At 43.6% G+C, this 25522-nt stretch overlaps 1 protein-coding gene across 1 annotated transcript; it reads right to left on the bottom strand.

Moving 5' to 3' along the window:
* Positions 1-808: 808 nt before the first annotated feature.
* On the bottom strand, positions 809-23895 carry RDH8 (retinol dehydrogenase 8). The gene is made up of 6 exons (XM_032210548.1): positions 23557-23895; positions 17468-17629; positions 12790-12969; positions 11166-11259; positions 2928-3111; positions 809-1838 (listed from the first exon to the last, which is right to left on the bottom strand). The coding sequence occupies exons 1-6, from the start codon at positions 23660-23662 to the stop codon at positions 1614-1616; spliced, it is 951 nt and encodes a 316-aa protein (XP_032066439.1). The 5' UTR covers positions 23663-23895; the 3' UTR covers positions 809-1613.
* Between the last annotated feature and the right edge of the window lie 1627 nt (positions 23896-25522).

The raw sequence follows: 25522 nt of genomic DNA, 5'->3' as shown, positions 1-25522 counted from the left end.
CAGTTTCTATCTGATGGCTTCTCCCTTCCGAAAGACTTCTAGAGCAGAGGTCTCCAGCCTTGGCAACTTTAAGACGTGTGGACTTCAACTCCCAGAGTTCCTCAGCCAGCTTTGCTTGGAATTCTGGGAGTTGAAGTCCACAAGTTTTTAAAGTTGCCATGGTTGGAGAGCCCTTTCCTAGAGAATTCAAAACAGCATCTCCTGGTGGACCTATTAAAGGTAATTCAAATGGCCACCTCCCTATTCCAAAAAATAGGTTTATCAATAGCAGTTAGCAATAGCAGTTAGACTTATATACCGCTTCATAGGGCTTTCAGCCCTCTCTAAGCGGTTTACAGAGTCAGCATATCGCCCCCACAATCTGGGTCCTCATTTTACCCACCTCGGAAGGATGGAAGGCTGAGTCAACCCTGAGCCGGTGAGATTTGAACCGCTGAACTGCTGAACTAGCAGTCAGCTGAAGTGGCCTGCAGTACTGCACTCTACCCACTGCGCCACCTTGGCTCTTCTAATAGGGGTCACCAACCTTTTGGACCTCAGAGACCCCTAAATTCATAATTTTAAATCCCGCAAACCACTAATATGATTTTTTTAAACAAAGATAAATAGTATTTAGTGCAATATAAAAAATGCAAATAATTTTTCTGCGGGCCACCAAAATTTTCTCATGGACCACCAGTTGGTGACCACTGGTTTATCAAACACATTTGTCCGTCCTTACCTCTCTACTTTGTTGTTGTATAAAAGCTCAGAAAGATGGACAGTTGCTCATATTAAAATTGGCAACATCACTTGAGGATTGGTATCAGCTCTGCTCATAAAAGCTATTTCAAAAAATATAAATCACAGAGGTTTGGGAAAAGGGCAGCATGATTTTCCTTATATCCATACAGATCACCAAGGAGGATAAGAATCAAGTGAACATGCAATAGAGTGAAGAACTTTGCACATTATCAGCAACTCTTTTTGTCAGCTAAATTCTACGCTAGAGATGAGCAAATGCAGCTCCCTTGCAAACTCTTCCAAAAGTTTAAAAACAAAAATAGTTGGGCTAAAGAATGTCAGTCTTATGTCATCCAGTGATTTTGCCAACCAGCCATTTTGGCTTTTGGAAAAGTTAAATTTGGGGTTAATCTGAGAAAAATTATTCCCCATCCCAGTGACCATTTTAGTCATTAAAAATGGGTATGCCAAAATTGGTAAAAAGGACAGAGGACATCATGAATGCTGGGCCAGGATTTCTAGTCAAGGCAATTCATAGCTTTTACCTTCCTATTTGGGTTAAAAAGTTGCATTTAGTGGAGGTGATAGGATTTACCATTGCAAGAATATACCTTGATGGAATTGTGGGCTTCTGCTCTTGCTAGTGTTTGTCCCCATGAGTAGGATATTTGGACTTCTGATTTTGTTGTGGGATAAACCTGCTGGATCAACTTGCTTGATCTCCACCTCCCACTACACAATCACCAGGACTTACTATCCTTATGACAAGAATGGGTTTGTCCCTAATAAAATCTCTTATACACATAGATGAATCTGGTCAGATGTAGTAATTTAGCAAGACATGTGAGGAGTGAGTGCACACCACCATCAAGGCCATTCTCCACTTGGTCTCAGGTAGGTGTGATCTGGCGCCGAAAACACCGACATGTAATGCATTTGAGGAAGCTTGTGCTGATGTAGAAAAGTCTGGTGAAGCGGAAAAGTAGGTTGTAATAGGCACTGACGGACAGTTCACCGGAGGTGTCGGCGTATTTTAGGGCCACCAATGGTGTGTACAGAAGGTTTGTCTGGGTCCGGAATGGTGGGCGTTCTTTTGCAATGATATTGACCACAGTCTGTTGAAAGGCAAAATGGAAAGAGATTGATGGGTTGAGATATTTTGAAAAAGTATTCATTTAAATCATTTCTACTTCGCTTTATCATCGAAACTATCCCCCAGTGGAGCAGATTCTTTTTCATGGACATCCTTTTTACTGCTTCCTCTTTGCTGTTAGAACCAGTGGTGAAATTCATTTATTTTTACTACTGGTTCTGTGGGTGTGGCTTGGTGGGCCTGGCTTGGTGGGCCTGGCAAGGAAAGGATACTGCAAAATCTCCACTCACTTCACATTCCAGGGGAAGGATACTGCAAAATCTCCATTCCCTCTCCACTCTGGGGCCAGCCAAAGGTAGCATTTGCCGGTTCTCCGAACTACTGAAAATTTCTGCTATCGGTTCTCCAGAACCTGCTGGATTTCACCCTTGGTTAGAACCATGATTCCTAGATTGTGAGATTGATTTAAAATTTGCATTTTCTCTTCTGGAATCAGAAAGCCAAAGCTCAAAGGTATAGAGCATATTGTGATATATCCAGGATAGTCCCTTGAATTTTTAATTGAAAAGGTCTTAGGTTAATAGGACTAAGAAAGATATCATTTGGCTGAGCCCTTGGAGAGCCTGAGCCAATCAAAACAGACATGAACGTGGGGTGAGACATAAGAGTCTGGGCAGGTCATTCAGAAAGATCAGGCAAAAAGTTGATTAGAGGCAGCTTGCTGTTTGCTCACCTACTGCAACTATTCATGGAATACTAGATGGATAACTGGGTGGGGAGATAAAAATGGGAAGGGAGAAACTGATGTCAATACCAATCACTGGAAGAGGATGGATTCTGTTTTGTATGATGGCAACAGAACTTGATAAGCAAGATCTCATCTATCTAGAACAGGGATCTCCAAACTTGGCAACTTTAAGACTTTAAGTGATGTGATGGGCCTACAGAAGGAAAGTTCTTCTAGATCAGGGGTCTCCAAACTTGCCAACATTAAGACTTCTGGACTTCAACTCCCAGAATTCCTCAGCCAGGGTTAGGGTTTGGAGATCTCTGATCTAGAAAAACGTTCCTTCTGTAATCTCCTCACATGACTTGGGTGAGTGTTCCTTACCTTAGCCACAGACTCAGGGGACTGGCCCATGGTGGTGAATATTTCATGTGAGGCTGGCAGGTAGATGTCCTTGAAGCAGTGCACAGTGGTAGCGTCAACTCCTGGAAACTGAGACTTGCCCACTTCCTCCATCAGCTTCATCTCGAATTCGGTATTTATAGGGCCGGGCTCTACCATAGAAATGCTATATAGGAAAAACATTCAAAAAAGCAGTTAGCATTTGGGCCCAGAGGCCATCACATCAGAATTGGCCAATATATTATTTTCACAGATGGACCAGCCCTTTCCCCTGTTCTCTGCCCACCACCCTCACCCCTGGAAACCCTTCCCATGAAAGGCCTATTTTCTTCGTGGACTTCCAAAGCTTTTAACTTGTATAAAAATTATTTATCTAGAACAGTGATGGCTAACCTTTTTCCTATCGCATGCCAAAAGCAGGGGGAGCACAGAGGGGTCATGCGTGGGCATGCATACACCCATAATGCTATGTAAGTGACATGCTCCATGTATGCACACGCAACCCCTGCCCTCTCCCCATTTTGGTGTGTGATGGACCTGTTTTTTGCCATCCTAAGGCTCCAAAGGCTTTCTAGGACCCTGGGGAGGGTAAAAACAGCTTCCCCCACCCCTAAGCCTCCGGAGGGTGAAGAACGGCTCTATGGCTAAACTTCCGGTTTGTGCATTGGGCCATTTTTTGTGCTCTGGAAGGTGAAAAATGGCCCTATGAGCAAACCAGAAGTCCCGGTTTGCTCATAGGCCCATTTTTTTGCCCTCCAGAGCCTTCAGGAGGCTTTCCTGGAGCATCAGAAGCGAGAAAAATGGCCCATTGCGTAGACTGGATGTTCAGGAAAAACTTGTGGTTTGCATGTTGGGCTGTTTTTTGCTCCCCGGAGGCTTCAGGGAAGCCGCCTGAAGCCTCTGGAAGGTGAAAAATGGCCCAATGGGCATCCTGGAAGTCCATTCCTGAACTTCCAGTTTGCGGGTTGGGCTGTTTTTCACCCACCCCAGGCTTCTAGAAAGCCTCTGGAGCCTGGGGAGGGTGAAAAAAGGGTTCCACCACAAAACCGCGTTCGACTAAAGCGCGCTCGATGAAACCACGTACCTGACGTCATCCCAGCATGACGAAAAAAGCACGCTGTGAGCACTAAAGCTAAAATTAACACCTAAACCTAACCCCCCGAAACCTAACCCTAAACCTAACCCTTAACCTAACCCTTAACCTAACGCTAAACCTAATCCTAACCCTTAACCTAATGCTAACGCTAACCCTAAACCTAACGCTAACCCTTAACCTAACCCTAAACCTAACCCTAACCCTAAACCTAACCCTAACCCTTAACCTAACTCTAAACCTAATCCTAACCTTAACCTAACCCTAACCCTTAACCTAACCCTAAAGCTAACCCTAAAGCTAACCCTTACCTTAACTTGAATCGGCTTGCTTTCAAAGCGCTTTTTAAAGCACCCTTTTTTCTCCGCAGTCGCTGTTGTCGTGCTGCTGATGACGTCAGCGACGCGCTTTAATCGGGCGCACTTTAGTGGACCGCGGTTTTGTCGTGCCACGGAAAAAAGGACCTCCTGGGCCCACTGGAAGTCAGAAAATAGGCCGTTTCTGGCCTCCAAAGCGGGGGGCAGGTTGTTTTTGACCTCTCCAGGCTCCAAAAAAGCTGTGCACACATGGGTGGTGGTGGATGTCATGCACATATGCACAGGGGGCACAGAATGGGGTGCATTAAATTATGGGGGTGGGTATGCGAGCAAGCGCTTTTGGCACCCAGAGCAAATAAGGTTTGTCATCACTGATCTATCCCATTCTTCCTCTTGAGTTATCATTCTAGGTAACCTCTTCAGTCAGGCTCTTCGCTGTTGTATCTTTTTCACGTGACATGTGGATCATTCTGTCTCATTTTATTGCAAAGTGAGTCCATTGCCATTGTTGCAAAGGCCATGATCTACTGAAAACCTCTGGATGTCTTTTATTAACAGACACACATGGAATCCAATGAGTCTTTGAATTATTATTAATTTATCAAAAGCACATAATGGACTAATAAGGCATGAACGGGCGTGGAATTTCTGGTGAATATCTATGAAACAACATTTTTTTGAACAAATGAGTACGTCCTGTTTTGTTCTGAGACAAACCCTTCCCCTCCCCCATGAAAATTTGTTTTCCTTACTTGCAAATATTTTCCTAAAGCTGTGTTCTTTTAGAAGGGCTTTTTTTTCAGAATGGAGGGATGGAAGGGGATGCCTCCAGATAATGTTCTGTTATCCTTAGTAAACATTGCAAGGATTTGGGTTAAATTCATCGTATGTTCAAGATCCAGGAGATGTGTCTTGGGAACCTAAAGGTACTGTCTCTCTGCTGTGTTGGATGAAGGAACTACAGATGAGTCCAGGTTAATCCAACAACTCCTGATCACAGCTAGCTTTAGAGGACAATGCTGGATGGTCAATCTGGCCCCAGGTTTGCAGACCTGCGGATTTCTGGATGACTAGAGCCTTGCCTACCACCTAGACTGCCACTCAATTGCCCTATTCTTTCAGTCCCAGCCTACTTGCTTCTGAAGTTGACACCTGCTTTTTGCCCTCATAATTGCCCATTCTAGTCTATTGGTTTGTTTTTGGCTTTTGATTTTGACTTCTTAGGATGGAGACGAGGCCTGTGGTTTGGTTTGTCCCAGGCCAGATATCATGTTAAAGCCCAAAAGGAGAGCCCAAGTTTCTTAGCGGTTCTGGCTGGCTGGAGGAATCAAATGGGCTTAATTTAACAACAATGCACCAGGCTACGGCTCATTCATACTGAGCCAGAGTTCTGAATAATTCCAGGTTGATGAGATATCTGATTATGGCCAATACATAGCATGAATAAGAGTATTGTGGCTATAGTAATATAGATTTGCATGATTGTACAAGCATCCCCCAACTCACTGACTTCCAATGTGCTGGACAACAACTATTATCCCCAACTAGCTCAGCCATTGATTACTGGCTCAGTGTATAAGATTTAACTCTCCCTTGTTTGTTTTAGCTGGTTTGTGCCAGAAATACTGCATATACACCTCCTTGGGAGGGTTGTTTTCTTTTTTTCCCCTTCACACATTGATAATGTTTTGAAATTCAGATTTAGAACATGGCATTTTAATAATAGTAATTAAGACTAATGTTTTCTCAGCTTTATTTTTCTTGCCGGCTGCAACAGGCTTAACCCCAAATGACTCCCTTAGACTCATAACAAATACACATGCCAACGTTTGTACTTTACTACATCGTCTCCAATTCTTCCAGCTTTGGCTTTGGATGTGAAAAAGAAATATGGCGACTCTGAATTTAATTAAAGCACAGATTTTCGTTTTTAAATTATGAACAAATGTTGGCTTGCAAAGGCAGTGCAAACTTTGTTTTTCATACTTAAAACATCCAACACCGTCTTGTTTCAAGGCACATTGTGTATACTACCAGGATTTACAATGCAGATGTTAAATCCACCAGATTTGGGGGGATGATAATTCATGAGTTTTATGATCCATGGAGCAATCTGCATAACTAATGTTTACTTACGAGATGGTATGCAGAATGTATATATCTTATGTTGTGAGAGTGGGATTTTGCTAGCTTTAGCATGTCAGTTTTTCCCTATCTTTGCTCTCTTCAGACTACTAATCCCAGAATTCCTAGCTAACGTGGTCAAAACAAGGAATCCTGAGAAGTACAACACATCTGGGGAGCAGGAATTATGGAATTCATCCTGAGTTTCTTAGAGCTGCGTTTCAAAAATGCTTGGTGTAACAATTTAGAGCTGATCTTTGGGAAGAAATAAGTGAGCTATTGCAGGGCTCTTGCAGGAAACCTTACACAAGCAACCTCAGAGAGCACCAAGGACCCCCTCATTTCAATCCTGAGCTGCAAAAATTGGGTCTATGACAATTCTCCACGGCCAACTTGCTACAGAACAACTCACTGCAGGACAAGGCTTACACTAATATCAAAGAAATGGTGCAATAGAATCATTAAAGAGAAGATGAAAAAGGAGGGACAAAATGAAATGTGAATGGCAAAAATTAAAATATTTTTAAATTCATTTTAAATAATTTCCATATTTTTCAGAGTATAAGACGTACCTTTTTCCCTCAAAAAAGAGGGTGAAAATCTGGGTGCGTCTTATACACTGAATACAGCATTTTTGGCATTCTCAAACAGCACCACTTTTGCAAAAATGGACGTGCAGAGAGTTTGGGAGGCTTGCAAAGTGCTCCTGGGGGCTGGGGAGCGCAAAAATGTGCAAAAAATGGGCTGGTTTTGCTCATTCTTGCCCCCCTCAGCCCCCAGGAGCACTCTACAAGCCTCCCAAAGCCTCTGTATGCCCCCCACTTTTTTGCAAAAACCAGCCCATTTTTTCAAAAAATGGCTTGCTTTTTGCTCATTTTTGCCCCCCTCCAACCCCCAGGAACATTCTACAAGCTTCTCAAATCTCTGCATGCCCCCCTTTTTTTGCAAGAAACGAGGCATTCAGAGGTTTTGGGAGGCATGCAGAGTGCAAAAACTTTTTAAAACAAATTTACCTCTTCAAAATCATGGTGCGTCTTATAGTCTGGAAAATACAGTAAATAGAATTGTTAAATTGTCCCGTGGCGAGTTGGCCATGGCAAGTTGGCCATTGGCTGCTGTGAGTTGGCCATGGCAAATTGGCCATGCTGAGTTGACTGTGGCAAGTTGGTCCATTCAAACAAATATTCCCCTTTATTGAAACCTTACACAGTAATGAGGAGAGGGAACCACAAGATGTGAAGTCAAAATAGTCTTGAATTTGTTTAACAGTAAGATGGGGCAGAGGGAAACTTGAACAGGCTTTTAAAATTTTATCACACTATCTTACTACATTGGAAGCCAGTTGAGGATGGTGGTTAAAGGCTGGAAACCAAGGGACAAATGAAGCCAGTTGAGTGACTGTAGGCCAGTCTCTCTCTCTCTCTCTCTCAGCCTTAGGAATGAGGGGAGGGCAAACTACAGGTAGCCTTCCACTTACAACAATTAGTTTAGTGACCAAGGTTACAACAGGCACTGAAAAAAGCAAGTTATGACTGTTTTCCACACTTAACTGACTGTTAAGTGATGGTTGTGGTATCCCCATGACCACATGATCAAAATTCAGACGCTTGGCAACTGACTCATATTTATGACAGTTGCAGTGTTCTGGGGGTGATGTGATCTCCTTTTGCAGCCTTCTGACAAGCAAAGTCAACGGGGAAGCCAGATTTGCTTAACAACCGTGTCACCAACCTAACAACCTGCAGCGATTCACTTAACAACTGTGGCAAGAAACTCTGTAAAATTGGGCCGAGTTCAATGTTTCACTTAGCAACCGAACTTTGGAGGGTAAATCAAGGACTACCTGCAGTTCTGAGAAAGTTGCCAAGAAAACCACAGACACCTCTGTGGCCAGAAGTAGGACTTAAAGGCACCAGGACAAAATAAAGCCCACCTGACTAAAATGAAGAACTTTCCTGGAATTCTTGGCATCTCTGTTTCTTGACTTGGCCTCCCTTGAAAGGTTGGCATCTGGATGCTGTGATATGTCTGCTATATGAGGGCTATATTGCTACTTGGAACTGTCCATTGGAAAGAATGAGTACATGGGTGCCCATGCGGGTGGGATTAAATATGCCAAGAAGACAATCACAAGTAGGCAATCAAATCCTTGCTCCGTTTTTATGTACAGTATGCTGTAAAAAGGGTGGGACCAACTACATAGTCATGGCTCCCATGTTGACAAGTTTTTCCCCTTTTTCTTAGGACAGGGATCAGCAACCTTAAACACTTAAAGAGCCACAGAAATCCTAACCAGAAACCCCCATTCAATTCTGGAGTCGACCAGAAGTCCGGTTCCCCCACCATAGAGTATCCTCCTAGTGTGGCTTCAATTGTGGAGCTGACTGGTGAGAGGGAGCCGCAGTAGAGGGATGAAAGGGCCACATGCGGCTCCAGAGCTGCAGGTTGCTGACCCCTGCCTTAGGACTTTGTTAGGGCCTCACATTGTGTATCCCTGGCGTATGCTCAAAGCTAGGGGAGTTCTAAAATGTTCCAATTGTCTTTAGCCAGGGAGAAACAGGATTTTCCACAGCTGTGAAAACCCTCCTCGGTTATCATATTTTGCTGAATGGCAAAGACTTTTACTAAAAAGAAAATGTTCACAGTGCTTTGGTTGTTGCGGTATTAATCCTGTTTTGTGTTGTTTAGAAGGTGCTAATTGGTGCTAGCATGTTTCCTGATGCTATTTTATAGGTTGCACTTAAGGCTGTTTAATTTTCAATTACATTATTGGTTAAATCATGTATTAGCTTCCTTAGCTATTTTTAAGAAATATGTACTGTATTAGGAATATCAGCTATGGAATGTCAGCGTCAGAACTGGCATCCTAACCAATTTTAAAGTGTCATGTATTGCTAATACTACTAGTTAGGAACATTGAATGGTTTAATATCTGATGGCCTGAAATAAGCAAATCATCTCCTTTGCTTATATTTGAGAGCATAAAAATAGAGGTGTGGGTCCAATTTCTTTTACGAATAGTGGGTAGTGTATCTACCTATCAGGGGTGGGTTTCTCGCCCTGTTCCAACCGGTTCGGTTGGAACGGGGCCGGCGGCGTCCTCGTGCACACGTGCACGTGCGCAGCGCACGCGTGTGTACTAGCGTCTGTGCGATGCTCCAGCTGCTCCTGGAGGATCACGCAGGCGCTGTATGCATCCTGCACATGCGTGGAAGCGCAGAACTCGTCAAAACCGGGTAAGGAGCGCGGGCGGGTGGGTGGGCCCTTCGCTGTTCCTGGAAGTTACTTACTTCCGGGTTCGCCGACCAACCGGTTCGCAGGGACCGCCGTGAACCGGTTGAAACCCACCCCTGCTACCTATGTTTACCTACAGCAACAAGGAACACATGTCATCCCTTGATGATTCATTCCCATCCCTCAAAATTCATCCCACTCCCTCAAAAACATCTTAAAAAAAAAAGACTAATTTTCAGAAACATATCTTTCCTTGAAAGATTTCTATCCTATCACCAGAGATCTCGAGAGCTTTTATTGATTTTTCATTTTATGTTTTTGTGCTATTTCTGCTGAACCTGAAAATATTGCTGAGCATGAATATAAGAACTTGGATGCACATGAGGCTAAATAACATGCAGTTGCCCTTGTAATGCTTGCCTTATGATAATGTAAAGCGCCTGGAGACGGGTTCTGATAAAAGACTCTAAAGTTAAATTGCCTCTTTGTCTGCATGTTGTACAAGATTCTTCCCCTCCCCCTTGGTATTTAGAGTAGAAAATAAAACCGAGTTGGACTCCTACCTTGGATTCAGAGCCCAAAGCCTCCTCCCTTCTCAAATCTGTTTATATATGGGGAACCTGACTTCAGTTCAGAAGATGCTCAGTAGCTTCCATCACTGCTTCTGAGAGCACCAAGTGACTCTAGGGCAGGGGTGTCAAACTCAAGGCCCGGGGGTGGGGGGGGGGCAGATCCTGGAAACAGCAAAGGACTGGTCTGCAGTACCTCTGCCAGTGAAAACAGAAATTTGGGAGGGCTGCGGGTGGCCCTCCCCAGCTCTGTTTCCACTGGCAGAGGGTTGAAGGAGGCCATCGCAACCAAAAAATACGACTTTAACAATAGAGTGGTCAATGCCTAGAATGCTCTACCTGGCTCCGTTGTTACTTCCTGTAGCCCCCACAGCTTGAACTGTCTACCGTGGAACTCACACCATTCCTAAGAGGTCAGTAAAGGGGGCGTGCATAAGTGCACCAGCGTGCCTACCATCCCTGTCCTACTGTCCCCATTTATTTGTACTCATTTCATGTGCTGAAGTCCATGTTTATACTTATACCTGTTATCTCGTACATGTTTGACAAACTAAATAAATAAATAAAATGAAAACGAAGCTCGCAAGCCTGTTTTCTCTGGCAGAGCGTTTGGCCACCACAGGCGCCCCCTACATGAGTGGCATTGAGGTGGCCATGTCCCCTGGCCACACCCACTCCACCCCCTTCCCGAGGTCAAACACAACTCTGATGCGGCCCTCAATGAAATCAAGTTTGACACCCTTGCTCTAGGGGGACAGAGGTTAGGAGGCCCCTGCAACTCTCCCTGCCCTCCAGGATCTTGTTGACATCCCCTGTCCCCAGCTCCTATTTTTGATTGCCACCCCCTTCTTCGAAGAGACTAAGTTGGTTCCATTTCACTCACAAGATATTGAATTTGAGGAGCTGCACAGCAAGGCTTTCACAGAAACCCTCAATGGCAAACTTGGAGGCAGCGTAGACATCATTGAAAGGGATACCTGCAAAGAAGCAGAAGGGGGTGTAAATTTTTTTGGTTTCTTCCATCTATTCTTATATTTTTCAAAGGTCCTTCATCGCTTTTGAAAAGTGGAAGGAATTGAAAAAATGTCATGGGCCTGCTCAGAAAATGATGGGAGCAGCTGGTTACTAAGCATCTTTTTACCAAAGGCAAATGGGAGGTAAAGGTTCCCCTCACACATATGTGCTAACCGTTCCCAACTCTAGGGGGCGGTGCTCATCTCTGTTTCAAAGCTGAAGAGCCAGCACTGTCTATGGTCATGTGGCTGGCATGATTAAATGCCGAAGGTGCATGGAACGCTGTTCCCTTCCCATCTAAGGTCCCTATTTTTCTACTTGCATTTTTACATGCTTTCAAAATGCTAGGTTGGCAGAAGCTGGGACAAGTAGTAAAAGCTCACTCTGTTACGTGGCGCTAAGGATTCGAACCGCCGAGCTGTCAACCTTTCTGATGGACAAGCTCAGCGTCTTAGCCACTGAGCCACCGCGTCCCCTAAATCAGTGGTGAAGTTCAAATGTTTTTACTACCGGTTCTGTGGGCGTGGCAAGGGAAGGATATTGCAAAATCCCCATTCCTGGGGGAAGGATATTGCAAAATCTCCATTCCCACCCTACTCTGGGATCAGCCATAGGTAGTATTTGCTGGTTCTCCAAACTACTCAAAATTTCTGCTACCGGTTCTCCAGAACCTGCTGAATTTCACCCCTGCCCTAAATGGGAGGTAGGGCCCCTATAATTTCCAGATTACTTTGATTTGCCATTTTATTTTGAGAGAAATGGGTCCATATTTAGACAAAGAACTAATTTTAAGCCATCATGAGTTTTTTTTTTTTTTAAATCAGAGTGCCTCTGAAATCAATATAGAATTCAGCGGCATCCTCGGAAATCAAGATGAACCTTGAAGTTGGTGCTTTGTTTTGTAGCACGTTAGGATTCCACTGAATTGTTTAAAAATCAGTCTTCCAGAAGTGATGGACTTCTACTTTCATTCAATGTGCTAAGTCTGTATGGAGGGAAATTAGAAGGCTGAAGTCCAATAGGCTAAAACAGGGGAAGATTGTTAAACGAGAATTTTGCACTCAGAAATGTGAGGACTTATTGGCTGGTTGGGCACCGAGACACTGAAATGGGAGGTATACATTACCACCTATGTAAGTAGTTAATGAGGGACAGAAGGAGACTTATAGTAAAGCCAGAATTGTGCATTATCTCGACACATGCAGAGCGTCATTCGCCAATATTAGATGAGATGCAAATGTGAACATTGGAGTTGTCCCGAATATTTTTAATGAATGTACTCTGTCTTTGATGTTGAAAGTTGGGATGTGAGGTTAGGAATATGATCTCACAAGAGGCCATGAAATCTGTATATCCATAATAATCTTTATACCCATAAAGTCTAGAGAGCTAGGACAAGGCTTTTTAAAGGCATTGATTTAGAATAAGGGCTCTGCTTCTTCTCTACCCCCCAACCCGCTCCCCCCCCCTCTAGCCAGGAGTACGGTTCATACCTTGCAACCCCATGACACTGCTGATGACCACAATATGTCCTTTCTGGCGCTGCTTCATTGCAGGGAGCACAGCCTTGATCATGCGGATGGCACCAAAGAAGTTGGTCTCAAAGATGTGCTTCATGGCATCGATGGTGATGGTTTCCAGGGGTCCAATGAGCCCCACACCAGCATTGTTCACTGAGAAACACAAATCCCACAGTTTAAAACATTAACCTCTTACTAATCCGCCATAACTCTAGTTTCTTGCACCCCCTGCAGCAATGTCCTCTATGGAGACCGCCATTTTGTTTCTGCCCTGGGCCCTGGATCCCTGTTTTCCTCCTCCTTGCAAGTGTTCCAGCAACACCTCTCATTCCTTTTGTAAGAAGGATGGATCTGCTATTCCTAGGAAAAGGGTGGTTTTCTTCAATAGGATCGTCGCGGGATATTTTGAAATCAAAGCTCACAGGTGTCGCCACTAAGGACCGGAGTCTCTCAAGGGAAAGCAAAGAGACTGCTATGTGGGAGCAACTCAGTGGTTGGGCTCTTAGCCAATGCAACAGAAGACTTGTTATCACAGGCATGGCCAGAGCGCTGGGTGAAGACTGAAATACTCAGCCCTTTGAGATATGTAGGTCAAGAAGTTACATTGCAGGGATTCCATAAATGCTTCTTTATTGCTGTAGGGCAGGGGTAGTCAACGTTTTTATACCTACTGCCCACTTTTGTAACTCTGTTAGTAGTAAAATTTTCTAACCGCCCACCGGTTCCACAGTAATGGTGATTTATAAAGTAGGGAAGTAACTTTACTTTATAAAATTTATAAAGCAGAGTTACAGCAAACGCCTACCGCCCACCATGAAAGCTGGAATGCCCATTAGTGGGCGGTAGGGACCAGGTTGGCTACCACTGCTGTAGGGCATACTAACATTAATATTAAGTCTTAAAAATTCTTTCTGCTCCATGTTATACTAACAAAATCAAAATGGGGTTATTTTGACTATCTTTCTGACGTTGTTTTATCAGTGGGCTGTGTAATCTCTTCTCTAAATCCCTCTAATGCTTCCTTCCTTCCTTCCTTCCTTCCTTCCTTCCTTCCTTCCTTCCTTCCTTCCTTCCTTTCCTCTCTCCCTCCCTCCCTCTTGCCTACCTACCTACCTGGATTTCTCATACCTTCCCGAAAGTCAATTCTAAATGTTTCTACAAATGATACATCTAGAAAGATGAAAACATATTTTTTTCACTTCACAATGGGAATTTTCATATCTCCGTGTCTGGATTTGGAATATAATTGAAATCCCCCCACCCACATCTCTTTTTTCCCTCTAGACACATTTTTACCTCATTTGAAAGAAGTATGTCTGTTTTTAAATTAGGTTTCTTTTAAAATAATGGAAAATGTCATCCATGCAACATTGAATAAAAACTAATTTAAAAAACCAAAATGAGAATTGCCTAGGCATTCCCCCAAAGAAGAGGAGAGATTTATTTCAGTTAATTTAGTAGGTAATTGAGTTTTTTTTTTTAAAAAAAATGTGGATATATTTCCTGATTTTCCTCCAGGAGTTTAAGAAAGAGCATGCCAATGCTTTTTCCCTCCCTCAATTCATGGCTGATTCTGTCCCTCTGGTCTGCAATCTAACCATGGACCGTATGCTGTTTGTAGAGAATCAAGTGTTTTAGGCCTTTCCAGGCCAACACCTTGTAGATACATTGGAGTGCAATCTGCATTGGCCATGTTGGATGTTGGGACTTGTGGTCCATCATTGTTTTTTACAGGTAGTCCTCAACTAATGACCATTTTCATAGTTACCACAGCACTGAAAAAAATGACTTACAATCAGTCTTCACACTTATGACCCTCATCATAGTTGTGCGATCACAATTTGGGCATGTTCTGACCAAGGCTTCCCCAAAAAGTAGGAGGCAGAGTCCTGGTTCTGACAAAACCCCTTTTATTAAACGAATGTGAATTCCTCTCATTCACATTCATCAAGGCCTGGAAAATAGCCTTTCAAAGGAATATTTATGAATACAGACCTTATCTATCTTGGAAAGCTGCCATGTAAGTATTTTTCAAATGAGGTGCTGTGCAAGGAAAGACTGGGCACAGAGTCTCTGAGATTCATGGACAAAGCTTCACACTCCTGAAATGAATCTAACCACTGAAAGAATGGTTTCCTGCAAAAGCCCACTCCCCTTTCGCCCCTCTTTTATTTCCTTTGGGAAGGGCCAATCACCTTCCACCTGTGACTTTACTCCCAAGTCTACCCTGATTTCTGAGTTGTTCTTTTCTTCTGGCAGCTCTGTGCATAAGCACACTGGGAACAGGCTCCAGCTGTTCCTCTGCCTCACTGTTGTCCACCTCCATAGACACCTGACGCCTCGGCCTCATCTCTGCCTCCAACGCAGAGCCCTTCACCAGCCTCCAGGACTGGCCCATGCTCCTCCCCAACTTCCTCACTGTCCGACTCTGCTGCCAGCTCTGCTGGTCACTGGTGGGCCACAACATCATGTTGAAATCCTACTTGTGTGCATACCTTAAAAAACAAACTGGAATAGGATTGAGGCTACAACAGGGCACTTGGCAAATAGTATATATTTATGACTGCCCTTTGTGACTTCCCAGGTGGTTTCCAATGGGCAAAGTTAAAAAGAGAACCAGGCTCACTTAATGATCATGGTACAAAACTCATCAAATCAAATTAATATTTGAAAATAAGTTCAAGGTGGGAGCTGTAGAGGAAAAAAAAAATCCAGAAAAACTATCCATATAGGAGATGTAATTAGACACTGATTTGGAATGTTGCTGACAGCGCCTTTCGAAGCCCCCTCCCTTCTTCACCTCACTGTGGAACACGTGTTATTCTCCCTGGGTTTCCCTGAGAACATGCAGACAAAAGCACATAGAACTTAAGTTAAGGGGTGTTTGCTCAGAAATATGCACATGCACACAAACACATGCAACTATATTAAACAGAAAGAAATAGCCTTCAATAGCCCCACGTGATACAGGGTTTTGAAAGAATTCCAGAACCAAGGAGACAAGAGAAGCAGACATGGTTAAATTGACACTCTTATCCAAGAAGATAACTCAGAAGAGAATACATTTTAATGTTGTTTCTATTTGAAAATTGATTTGGGCTTGCAATAGGAAAATATATATATATGAAACTTTGATTTTGTTTTTGCTGATTAGATAGGTTTGTTGCTATAGAAATGGCTAGTGTATCCTGTTGTGTAAAAGTAAAAAGTTGAGGTTGTACTAGTATTTAAAATTTCCCTTTGCATTTTATATGTTGATAAACTAATAAAAATGTATTATGTGAAAAAAGAAAAAAATTCCAGAACCCCCACTCTTTTCCTTTCTTTGTTTTTTAGGGCGTCCTGTGAACGATTTTACGTGCAGTAATTTGGGTGTCGGGATGAGCATACTTTGGATCATCTTTATGTACAATCTATGTTGATCGGTGGTAAAAAAATATGGCTTTAATTCTGACGCCCAAAGACATTAATTCCTACAGTCAATTGGAAATATGCTATGCTAGTAATTTAATGCACGCATTGTATCTCAAGAGTTTGGTCCCAGTGTGGAACTCAGTTGGAATTTGGCAATTTGTTTGCTTGTAATGCACGCAATAAAATCTGCTTTGTGTATTTGGAAAGTTAATATTGTCTTGGCCATAAACCATCACAATCCCGAAAAGCAGGTGAAGAAAAAAAAATCTTTGGAAACATCTGTTTTAAAGTTATTACAGGATTCTGGGCCCTCTACTGTATATCACATGGTGAATATGTAAAAAACTTGGAATAAATTGTCAGAAATATGTAACAGACCATATGTAACCATGTTATCTAACACCACTTCCATCTCACCTTGGAGCCAAAAGGCTCAAGTGACCCTGGGAAGAGGCCAATTCTCAAGGACAGAAGGGGAGAACAAGAATTAGAGATCAGGCTTAGCCTTAGAGGAAGGGGGAATTATGAAATTTCCAATCCAGCACTCCCTTCACTCAAGCCCAATAAGGAAAGCTCCAGGATTTGAGTTTGAGCTATGATTATGAAAGACAGAAATGCAAAACCCATCAAATAAACATTTGGGGATGCTGTTTAGTTTGAAGGAATTTGGGCAGAACCCACCCCAGCTTTCCTTCCTCGTGAGAAGTGGTGTAATGCTCAAAGCAATCTTTCTCAACCTGAGCAACTTTAAGAGGTGGGGACTTCAACTCCCAGAACACATACTGGGTGGGGAATTCTGGGAGTTGAACAGTGTTGGGATTCAAATAATTGAATAACCGGTTCTCTGCCCTAATGATTTCTTCCAACAACCAGTTCACCAAACTGCTCAGAAAAGTTAACTGGTTCTCCTGAAGTGGTGCGAACCGGCTGAATCCCACCACTGGAGTTGAAGTCCACATATCTTACAGTTGCTCAGGTTGAGAAAGACTGATTTAGAACAACCTTTCTCAACCTGTTGATCTACAGATTGTATTTCTGATCATCAGTATAGTTGTGACATATTAGCCCTTCACACACATAGCATACGGAACACATAGCTGTAGCACAGTCATGCTGAAATTATGGAACTTGCATGCATCAGAATAATTTATTATCAAGTACAATCCCCCTTAGCTTTGTATCATAAATGTGAGCCACCCGCAGCCTATTTAGGAAACCTTTCTCCCAGATCACCTACCTAACACATCCAGCTGTTTCTCAGGAAGGCTGTTAATGCATTCAGCTACAGATTCATCACTACAGACATCCAGGCGCTGAATGGTGAGGGTCTGGTTGAGTGTGTCCCCCGCTGCTGCCTCCAGCTTGTCCTTTTTGCGCAGGTCACGCATTGTGGCAATGACTAGAAGGAAGAAAGAGATTAAACACAACTTGCTCATCCTATGGATGTGGGAGACTGAGACGCTAAAAAGTGGACGACGAGAAACTTTTACACAAGGAAGGTCAAGTGAGGTACTAATATCACTCTATAAAGCCCTAGTAAGACCACACCTAGAGTACTGCATCCATTTTTGGTCACTACACTATAAAAAAGATGTTGAGACTCTAGAGAAAGTGCAGCAGAGAGCAACCAGGATGATTAAGAGGACTGGAGACTAAAACCTACAATGAACATTTGCAGGGACTGGGCATGGTTAATCTAGTGAAGAGAAGGACCAGGGGAGACATGATAGCAGTGTTCCAATATTTGAGGGGCTGCCACAGAGAGGAGGGGGTCAAGCTATTTTCCAAAGCACCTGAAGGCCAGACAAGGAATAATGGATGGAAACTGACCAAAGAGAAATTCCACCTAGAAATAAGGAGGAACTTTCTGACAGTGAGAACAATCAACCAATGGAACAGAAGTTGCCTTTGGAAGTTGTGGGGGCTTCCTCACTTGAGATTTTCAAAAAGAGATTTGATTTTCATTTTTAATAGCAATAGCAGTAGACTTATATACCGCTTCATAGGCCTTTCAGGCCTCTAAGCGGTTTACAGAGAGTCAGCATATTGCCCCCAACAATCTGGGTCCTCATTTTACCCACCTCGGAAGGATGGAAGGCTGAGTCAACCTTGAGCCGGTGAGATTTGAACCGCTGACCTGCTGATCTAGCAGTAGCCTGCAGTGCTGCATTTAACCACTGCGCCACCTTGGCATTTGTCAGAAGTGGTGTAGGGTCTCCTGCTTGAGAGGTGGGGTTGGGCTAGATGACCTACAAGGTCCCTTCCAACTCTGTTAAAAATCTAAAATAACTTGAAGAACATAGTAACAATGAAGTGGTGGTGATAATGAAAAAAAATTGTCCCAGTACCCTTGCGTATATTAGTCATTGCACTGGAAACCTGGAACCAGATTTATCTTTGACTTGAAAACATGCATGAAGTGCAGCATTAGTTATTTTCTTAGGTCTCTGTAGTTATATAGTTTTGACTAAAAAAGTTGACTGAGATTGTGTGTCTGTCTGTTTTCTGTCTTTCTACTTGCCTACTTGCCAGGATACAAAGTTTACAAACTACACTGTCTTGGTATTTGGAAGTGGAAAAGAGAGTTTCAATTATTACAAATGCAGGTAATCCTTGACTTACAACAGTTTGTTTAGTGACCATTCAAAGTTACAACGGCACTGAAAAAAATGTGATTTATGATCATTTTTCATAGTTATGACTTTTGCAGCATCCCCAGGGTCACATGAATAAAATTCAGATGATTGGCAACTGGTTCATATTTATGATGGTGCCAGTATCCCGGGGTCACGTGATCATCTTTTGTGACCTTCTGACAAGCAAAGTCAATGGGGAAGCCAGATTCACTTAACTAACTTAACAGCTAGGGTGATTCACTTAACAACTCTGGCAAGAAAGGTTGTAAAAATGAAGCAAAGCTCGCTGAACAAATGTCTCATTTAAAAACAAAGTTTGGGCTCAATTGTGGTTGTAAGCTGAGGACTACCTGTAATAATCCATCTGAGTACAGTATTGTAAGTTACACCTCCTCAATACTTTCTTGGGGAGATAGCAAAAAGAACTGGAAGCTACAGTAGAAAATGTGCAGAGGAGAGCAGCCAGGATGATTAGGGGACTGGAGACTAAAACATATGATGAACGGTTACAGGAACTGGGCATGGCTAGTCTAGTGAAGAGAAGGACCAGAGGAGACATGATAGCAGTCTTCCAATATTTGAGGGACTGCCAGAGAGAGGAGGGGGTCAAGCTAATTTCCAAAGCACCTGAAGGCCAGACGTGATGAACCAGGGTCTGGAAGCTGTTAAAGACTGGATGAGAGCAAACAAACTGGTGCTCAACCCAGACAAGACCGAGTGGCTGTTGTGTTTTCCTCCCAATAATTTGACCACCGTACCATCAATCAGGCTGGGGGGACAAATTTTACACCCCTCAGACAGGGCCCGCAACTTGGGAGTCCTCCTGGATCCACAGCTGAGTTTTGATCACCATCTATCAGCTGTGACCAGGGGGGCATTTGCCCAGGTTCGCCTGGTGCGCCAGTTGCGGCCCTACCTGAATCGGGAGGCTCTCACGACAGTCACTCGAGCCCTTGTGATCTCTAAGCTGGAATACTGCAATGTGCTCTACATGGGGCTGCCCTTGAAGAGCACCCGGAGACTTCAGCTAGTACAGAACGCGGCCGCGCGAGTGATTGTGGGCGCACCTCGGTTCGCCCACATAACACCTATCCTCCGCGAGCTGCGCTGGCTGCCTGTGGATCTCCGGGTGCAATTCAAGGTCTTACTTACCACCCATAAAGCGCTCCATGGTAGTGGATCTGACTATCTGAGAGACCGCCTTCTGCCAATAACCTCCCTGCGTCCCATCAGATCGCATAGAGCGGGCCTCCTCCGTATTCCATCCGCCAGTCAGTGCCGACTGGCGACCACCCGGAGGAGAGCCTTCTCAGTTGCTGCTCCGACGCTATGGAACAATCTCCCCGTGGAGATTCGTACCCTGACCACAGTCCAGGCCTTCCGTACAGCACTCAAGATCTGGCTAGCCCGTCAGGCCTGGGGATAAATTTTATTGCCCCTCCCGAATGCTGAGTGAATGTTGTGTTTTAGTACTTTTTAGTTATCTCACATTTTTTTTTCTCTGTAATTTGTCTTTCACCCCCTTTCCCTTACTATTGTAAGCCGCCCTGAGTCCCCTCAGGGAAAAGGGCGGCCTATAAATGCTAAATAAATACGAAAAAAATAAATACGAAATAGACAAGGAATAGTGGATGGAAACTGATCAAGGAGAGATTCAACCTAGAAATAAGGAGGGACTTTCTGACAGTGAGAACAATCAACCAATGGAACAGAAGTTGTCTTTGGAAGTTGTGGTGGCTTCATCACTTGAGACTTTCAAGAAGAGATTGGACTGCCTTTGTCAGAAATGGTGTAGGGTCTCCTGCTTGAGGGGGAGTTGGATGGCCTACAAGGTCCTTTCCAACTCTGTTAATCTGTTATACAAGGAGTAAAAGGCTGGGATGCTGGTATTTGAAAAGCTCTCCCTCCCAGACAGTCTCTTCTGTTGTGCAACAGACTATATCAGCCATCCAAAGTCCAGAAAGGCTGCTCAAAGGAGGGGATGCTGGCTCTTGGCCAGGGTTCAGCAGGGTAATTGAGGATTCATGCTGTGAAAGCTTCTTAAGGGCCATGATGCCAAATCCCTCTGTGTTTAATCTCCTCTTTGAGGGTGAACTCTGTACATGTGGTGTATGTGTGTGTCTTGTAGGCAGAGGAGAGATAATTTGTTGTGAAAGAGTATGGGCAGTATGAGATCCATTCTTCCTCCCTCCCTCCTGTTTCTCCAGATTTTCTGCATAAATTTATCGGCATGCCCTCTTTTGAGACAATAATTATAAGCAAATCTGTTCAACTATATATTCATGGATAAGAAATTATGAAAAAAATACTTTCTGTACATGATTTACTTGCAGGAGAGAGAGGGGGGGGATACCGACTGTAAATAAGACCCAGTGTATCTGCTTATGTCTCCTTTGCTTTGAATTTTTAAGTATTTAATTGAAAAATCACCGAATAACTGGAAAGTAGTAATTTCTTTCTTTACAGGGAGTTCTTGGGCCCATTCATCTAGGCTGAAGATGCATTTTGGGAAACCAGAAAGGATAGCTATCTGCAAGCAGCCAGGCAGGGCATCTATCTTTCAAGGAAAAAAAAGGACAAAGCAAGGATAGGATATCATCCTTCGGCTACAGGTGGCAACTGAAGCACCTTTCCTAGTCTCCATTTTCAATGTCTTTCTGGGATACTTCTGGTGTTTTTCTAGGAGTTGCTAAGCACAGATGAGTTAAAAAGAGCCACAGTTTAACCAAATATGTTATGTTCCCATTCCGTGTTGATAGTAAAAGGTGAGGCTGATTAGACTCAATGCCTAGAGTCAGTCAGAGAGTCCCTCTGGAAGCAAGATTAATTGTGTATGTCTTGATTCACATTCCCTCTGGATTTTAAATAATAGTTATTTTATAATTTTGTAGTCTGGTCTTTACAACGTACCCAATTCCGAAATGTAGATTCTGATTTATTATCACACAACAAGATCCTATCATTCTAAGGCTCCTTTAAAAAAAAAAAGAGAATGTAGTCTGTAGTTCCCATAGCTGAAGAAAAATGGCTTTAAATATTACAATAAGCCTTCTTTTACTGCCTTTTCTCTGACATTACCTTTCACTCTTATTCATGCACCCAACCAATAACTTGCCTCTTCGATATCCCATTAAGCCCCCTTCCCCCTTCTTTTTCTCATTACAAAAGAACTAACATCTCCTCCCATATAATTTAATGGAACAGAAATGGATTATCTGCCAGGGGAATGTAAATGAGAGAGAGAGAGAGAAAAAAAAAAAGATTAATGGGAAATTCTAAATTCCTCTGGCAATGGTATTTGTGATTATGTGAGGGCTTCAGAAGGTTGCTTGGCTTTGGGAAGCAAGCCCAGAAATGAATTTTGTCTATAAGTTTGTGTGAATGTGTGGATATCACATGCTGACTCCACATAATGCCAGTACTGTAATATCCCTTGTGCATATAATGGGGGTATAAGCTGTGAAAATTACTAAGCATCTTAATAAAGACTCATATAACAATTATAGAGGATTGGTAGTTTTGTCTAGTGGTTAAGCCAGCAGGCTAGAAACCAAGAGGCTGTGAGTTCTAATCCCATTTTAGGCAGGAAAGCTACCTGGATGCCTTTCAGCCCAGCCCATCTCACAGGGTGTTTATTGTGGGGAAAATAGGAGGAGGAAGGCGTATGAACCCCACCATGAGTTATAAAAATAAGGTGGAAAATAACAATAAATAAATAAGAAAATAATTCATCAGTAGTTATTTTCTTATTAAAAAAATAGCCCTTCCATGAAATCCCTGAGACATTAGTCCAGGTGGCATGTACTTCTATCCAGCATGCTCTCTGTTATGCATTCAACTTTTCTATCGCTGCACGCTTTCGGGGTATGTAAGGTACAAATGTAACTTCCCTAAGGAATCCTTGTGTTAGGCTTCTAGCCGTTTATCTCTGATGCCCATTGAACTTGGTGTGTCTGTGATCACCTAGTTACTTGTCAATAGCACTTTTTTTTTTTTTTTGCTAAAAGGCCACCTCCTATGGCAAATGGAGAAAGAAAGGCAGAATTGGAATGGAAGGTTGGAGGAGAGAGAATTGTTGGCGTTGATTGACATTCTCACCATTCCTGAGTCTCCTGTCACCTGAGCTTGGTTACACAAGTAGCCTTTGGAGATAGTCTTTGCATACACACCCAGCCAGTTTGTTGAGCAAAGAGCAGTTAGTCTGACAGGATGGAGACAAGGGGAAGAGAGGGGAAATGAAGGGGATGCAGCCCATAAAGCTGGAGAGTCAACAGCATGCAAAGTAGGCCCAAAGGCAAGGATGCAAAACCCGAAAGTCCACAGAATATAATATTGGGATTCAAGTGGCCTCCTGACTTTGGGATAATTTTGGGCTGAGTTGACAAGGAAGAGTTAAAAGCTGACTGGATGCAAAGGTGCCATGATGGGTATTGGGGAGACAGACCAGATGTTACACTGAATCCTGTGTAAGACAGAGTCAAGGGAACTGATAGGGCCAAGTTGCATTCTTCTAATTCTGCAATTAGCTATCACTCTCACCGCTGGTTCTAGAATCCCTTTCGGATTCTAGATTCATGTCTTTCATCTCACTTTTCTTTTAACTTAACCCCATCTAGAAAGACCAGAGTGTCCACTCCTCTGAGTGTCACATCTCAGTTATCCCACCCCCTTCCAGATGCCCTGATCTCACCATGAAATCGCCTTCCTGGATCCCGTGCTAGTTGCACAGCCATGCACAGTCCGATGCCTGAAGAGCAGCCGGTGATCAGCACAGTGCGTGGAGCTGCCTTGGCCATGGCTGAGCTGCAGTGAAGTGTGCCCGAAAGGATCAGGCTGGAAAGCAACAGTAAAGTCCAGCATGTGATCCAGGGATCAGCTGAAGGCTTGAGAGGGTGACAAGGTGGAGGCAGTGCCTAACTCCTATTGGCAGATGATTAACCCTCCAAATCTTTATCAGCCTTTCCCAAAGCTTCTCGACTTCTCCATTCCTTTCAGCTGTTCTATCTTTGCTCAGCACTGATGCAACCTATTCTCATGGGTTAATACCTGTGAAACGCTATAAAAACTAAAGAGAGAAAAAAATATGAAATGAATTATAAACTTTGCCACAGTGTGGATTGTTAATCATTAAGTTTTAAACAAACAACCATCCTCAGATTGTAATGTATGTGGGAAAGACCACAAGAGACAAGGTCAAGAGACTCTGGAAACAGTTAGATAAGAGGCTGCATAGCCCACCACTAGATAGTGGGAGGGGTATCAGGTTGTGAGCTATGCACTCTCCTATCTGACCATGCCCTAGGTGCCCTTATCTTCTCAAAGTCTTTCCCACGTACCATTATATCAATTGAAAAATTGTTATAGGTCAGGGGTGTCAAACTCACGTCGTCACAGAGGTGTCCTGTGATGTATCAGGACTTTCCCCTCTTTTGCTAAATTGGGCGTGGGCGTGGCCAGTGCATGACAGGATTTTGACAGCCCTGCTATAGGTTAATATAATTGTTTTGTTTTGTTTTGTTTTGTTTATTAGATTTATATGCCGCCCTTCTCCCAAGGACTCAGGGCAGCATACAACATAAAAAAAACCCCACATATTACAAAAGTTAAAAAGAATTAAATAGAATATCCCAAACAAACCCAATTAAAATTAACAATGATCAATAATTTATTTTGTTTTGTTCAGGCCAGGCTGGCTTGCTGGAAAAGCCAACTTTTTAGGGCATGTCGGAAGGACCGGAGGTCGGGGATTATACAAAGCTCCGGGGGCAGCTCATTCCAGAGGGAAGGCGCTCCCACAGAGAAGGCTCTCCCCCTGGGGGTCCCTAGCCGACACTGTCTGGCTGACGGCACCCTGAGGAGGCCAAACCTGTGGGATCGCACTGGATGGTGGGAGGCTACCGGTGGCAGTAGGTGGTCTCCAGAGGTGGGTTCCTACCATTTCGCATCTATTCGGTAGAACCAGTTCATCAAATCTACCGAACCGGTTAGAAGAGGTTCCACCAGTGGACCCGGAAAGCAGGCCACACCTACAGAAGAGGTTCCAAATTTTTTTGAAACCCACCACTGGTCCTTGGATATGATTATTCTACACTATCATGCTCATATTTATAAAACTCAGTGCCTCTGTGAAAGGTAAGGACGAGTACTGCGTTTGTGGTACAATCAGAACATTGCGTGTGTTGAAGTTGTTTTAACGCAAACCAAAGATGCCTTTTAAAAAACAAGTTTACATCACGTTCTTATGCATGCCAGTGCTGTTGTGAGGTAATTTAAGGTGGTTCTGACAAGTGTCGTCGGCATCTTCATATCCGGTCACATGGGCATCAAGCCACTCCCACAAAGGAGGCCACACCCACAGAGTAGGTTTGAACAATTTTTGAAACCCACCACTGGTGGTTTTGCAGGTACCCTGGGCCTAAGCCATGGAGTGCTTTAAAGGTCATAATTAGTACCTTGAATCACACCCGGAAGACAACCGGCAACCAGTGCAGGCCGCCTAAAAGGGGTGTAACATGGGAGCACCTAGGTGCCCCCATGATAACCTGCACAGCCACATTCTGGACCAGTTGAAGCCTCCGGGTGCTCTTCAAGGGCAGCCCCATGTAGAGAGCGTTATAGTAGTCCAGGCGAGAAAGGATGAGGGCATGAGTGACTGT

The sequence above is a fragment of the Thamnophis elegans genome, chromosome 2 (assembly GCF_009769535.1).
Source record: "Thamnophis elegans isolate rThaEle1 chromosome 2, rThaEle1.pri, whole genome shotgun sequence".
NCBI lineage: Eukaryota > Metazoa > Chordata > Lepidosauria > Squamata > Colubridae > Thamnophis > Thamnophis elegans.
This window is presented reverse-complemented; position numbering and strand designations above follow the sequence as displayed.

What these genes read in the sequence shown, in the direction of transcription:
- RDH8 (XM_032210548.1), bottom strand. Translation starts at nt 23,662, where the DNA reads ATGGCCAAGGCAGCTCCACGCACTGTGCTGATCACCGGCTGCTCTTCA. An exon ending in TCCAGGAAGGCGATTTCATG is followed by an intron (nt 17,630 to 23,556) that starts GTGAGATCAGGG and finishes TCTTCCTTCTAG; the next exon opens with TCATTGCCACAATGCGTGAC. An exon ending in GAAACAGCTGGATGTGTTAG is followed by an intron (nt 12,970 to 17,467) that starts GTAGGTGATCTG and finishes TGTGTTTCTCAG; the next exon opens with TGAACAATGCTGGTGTGGGG.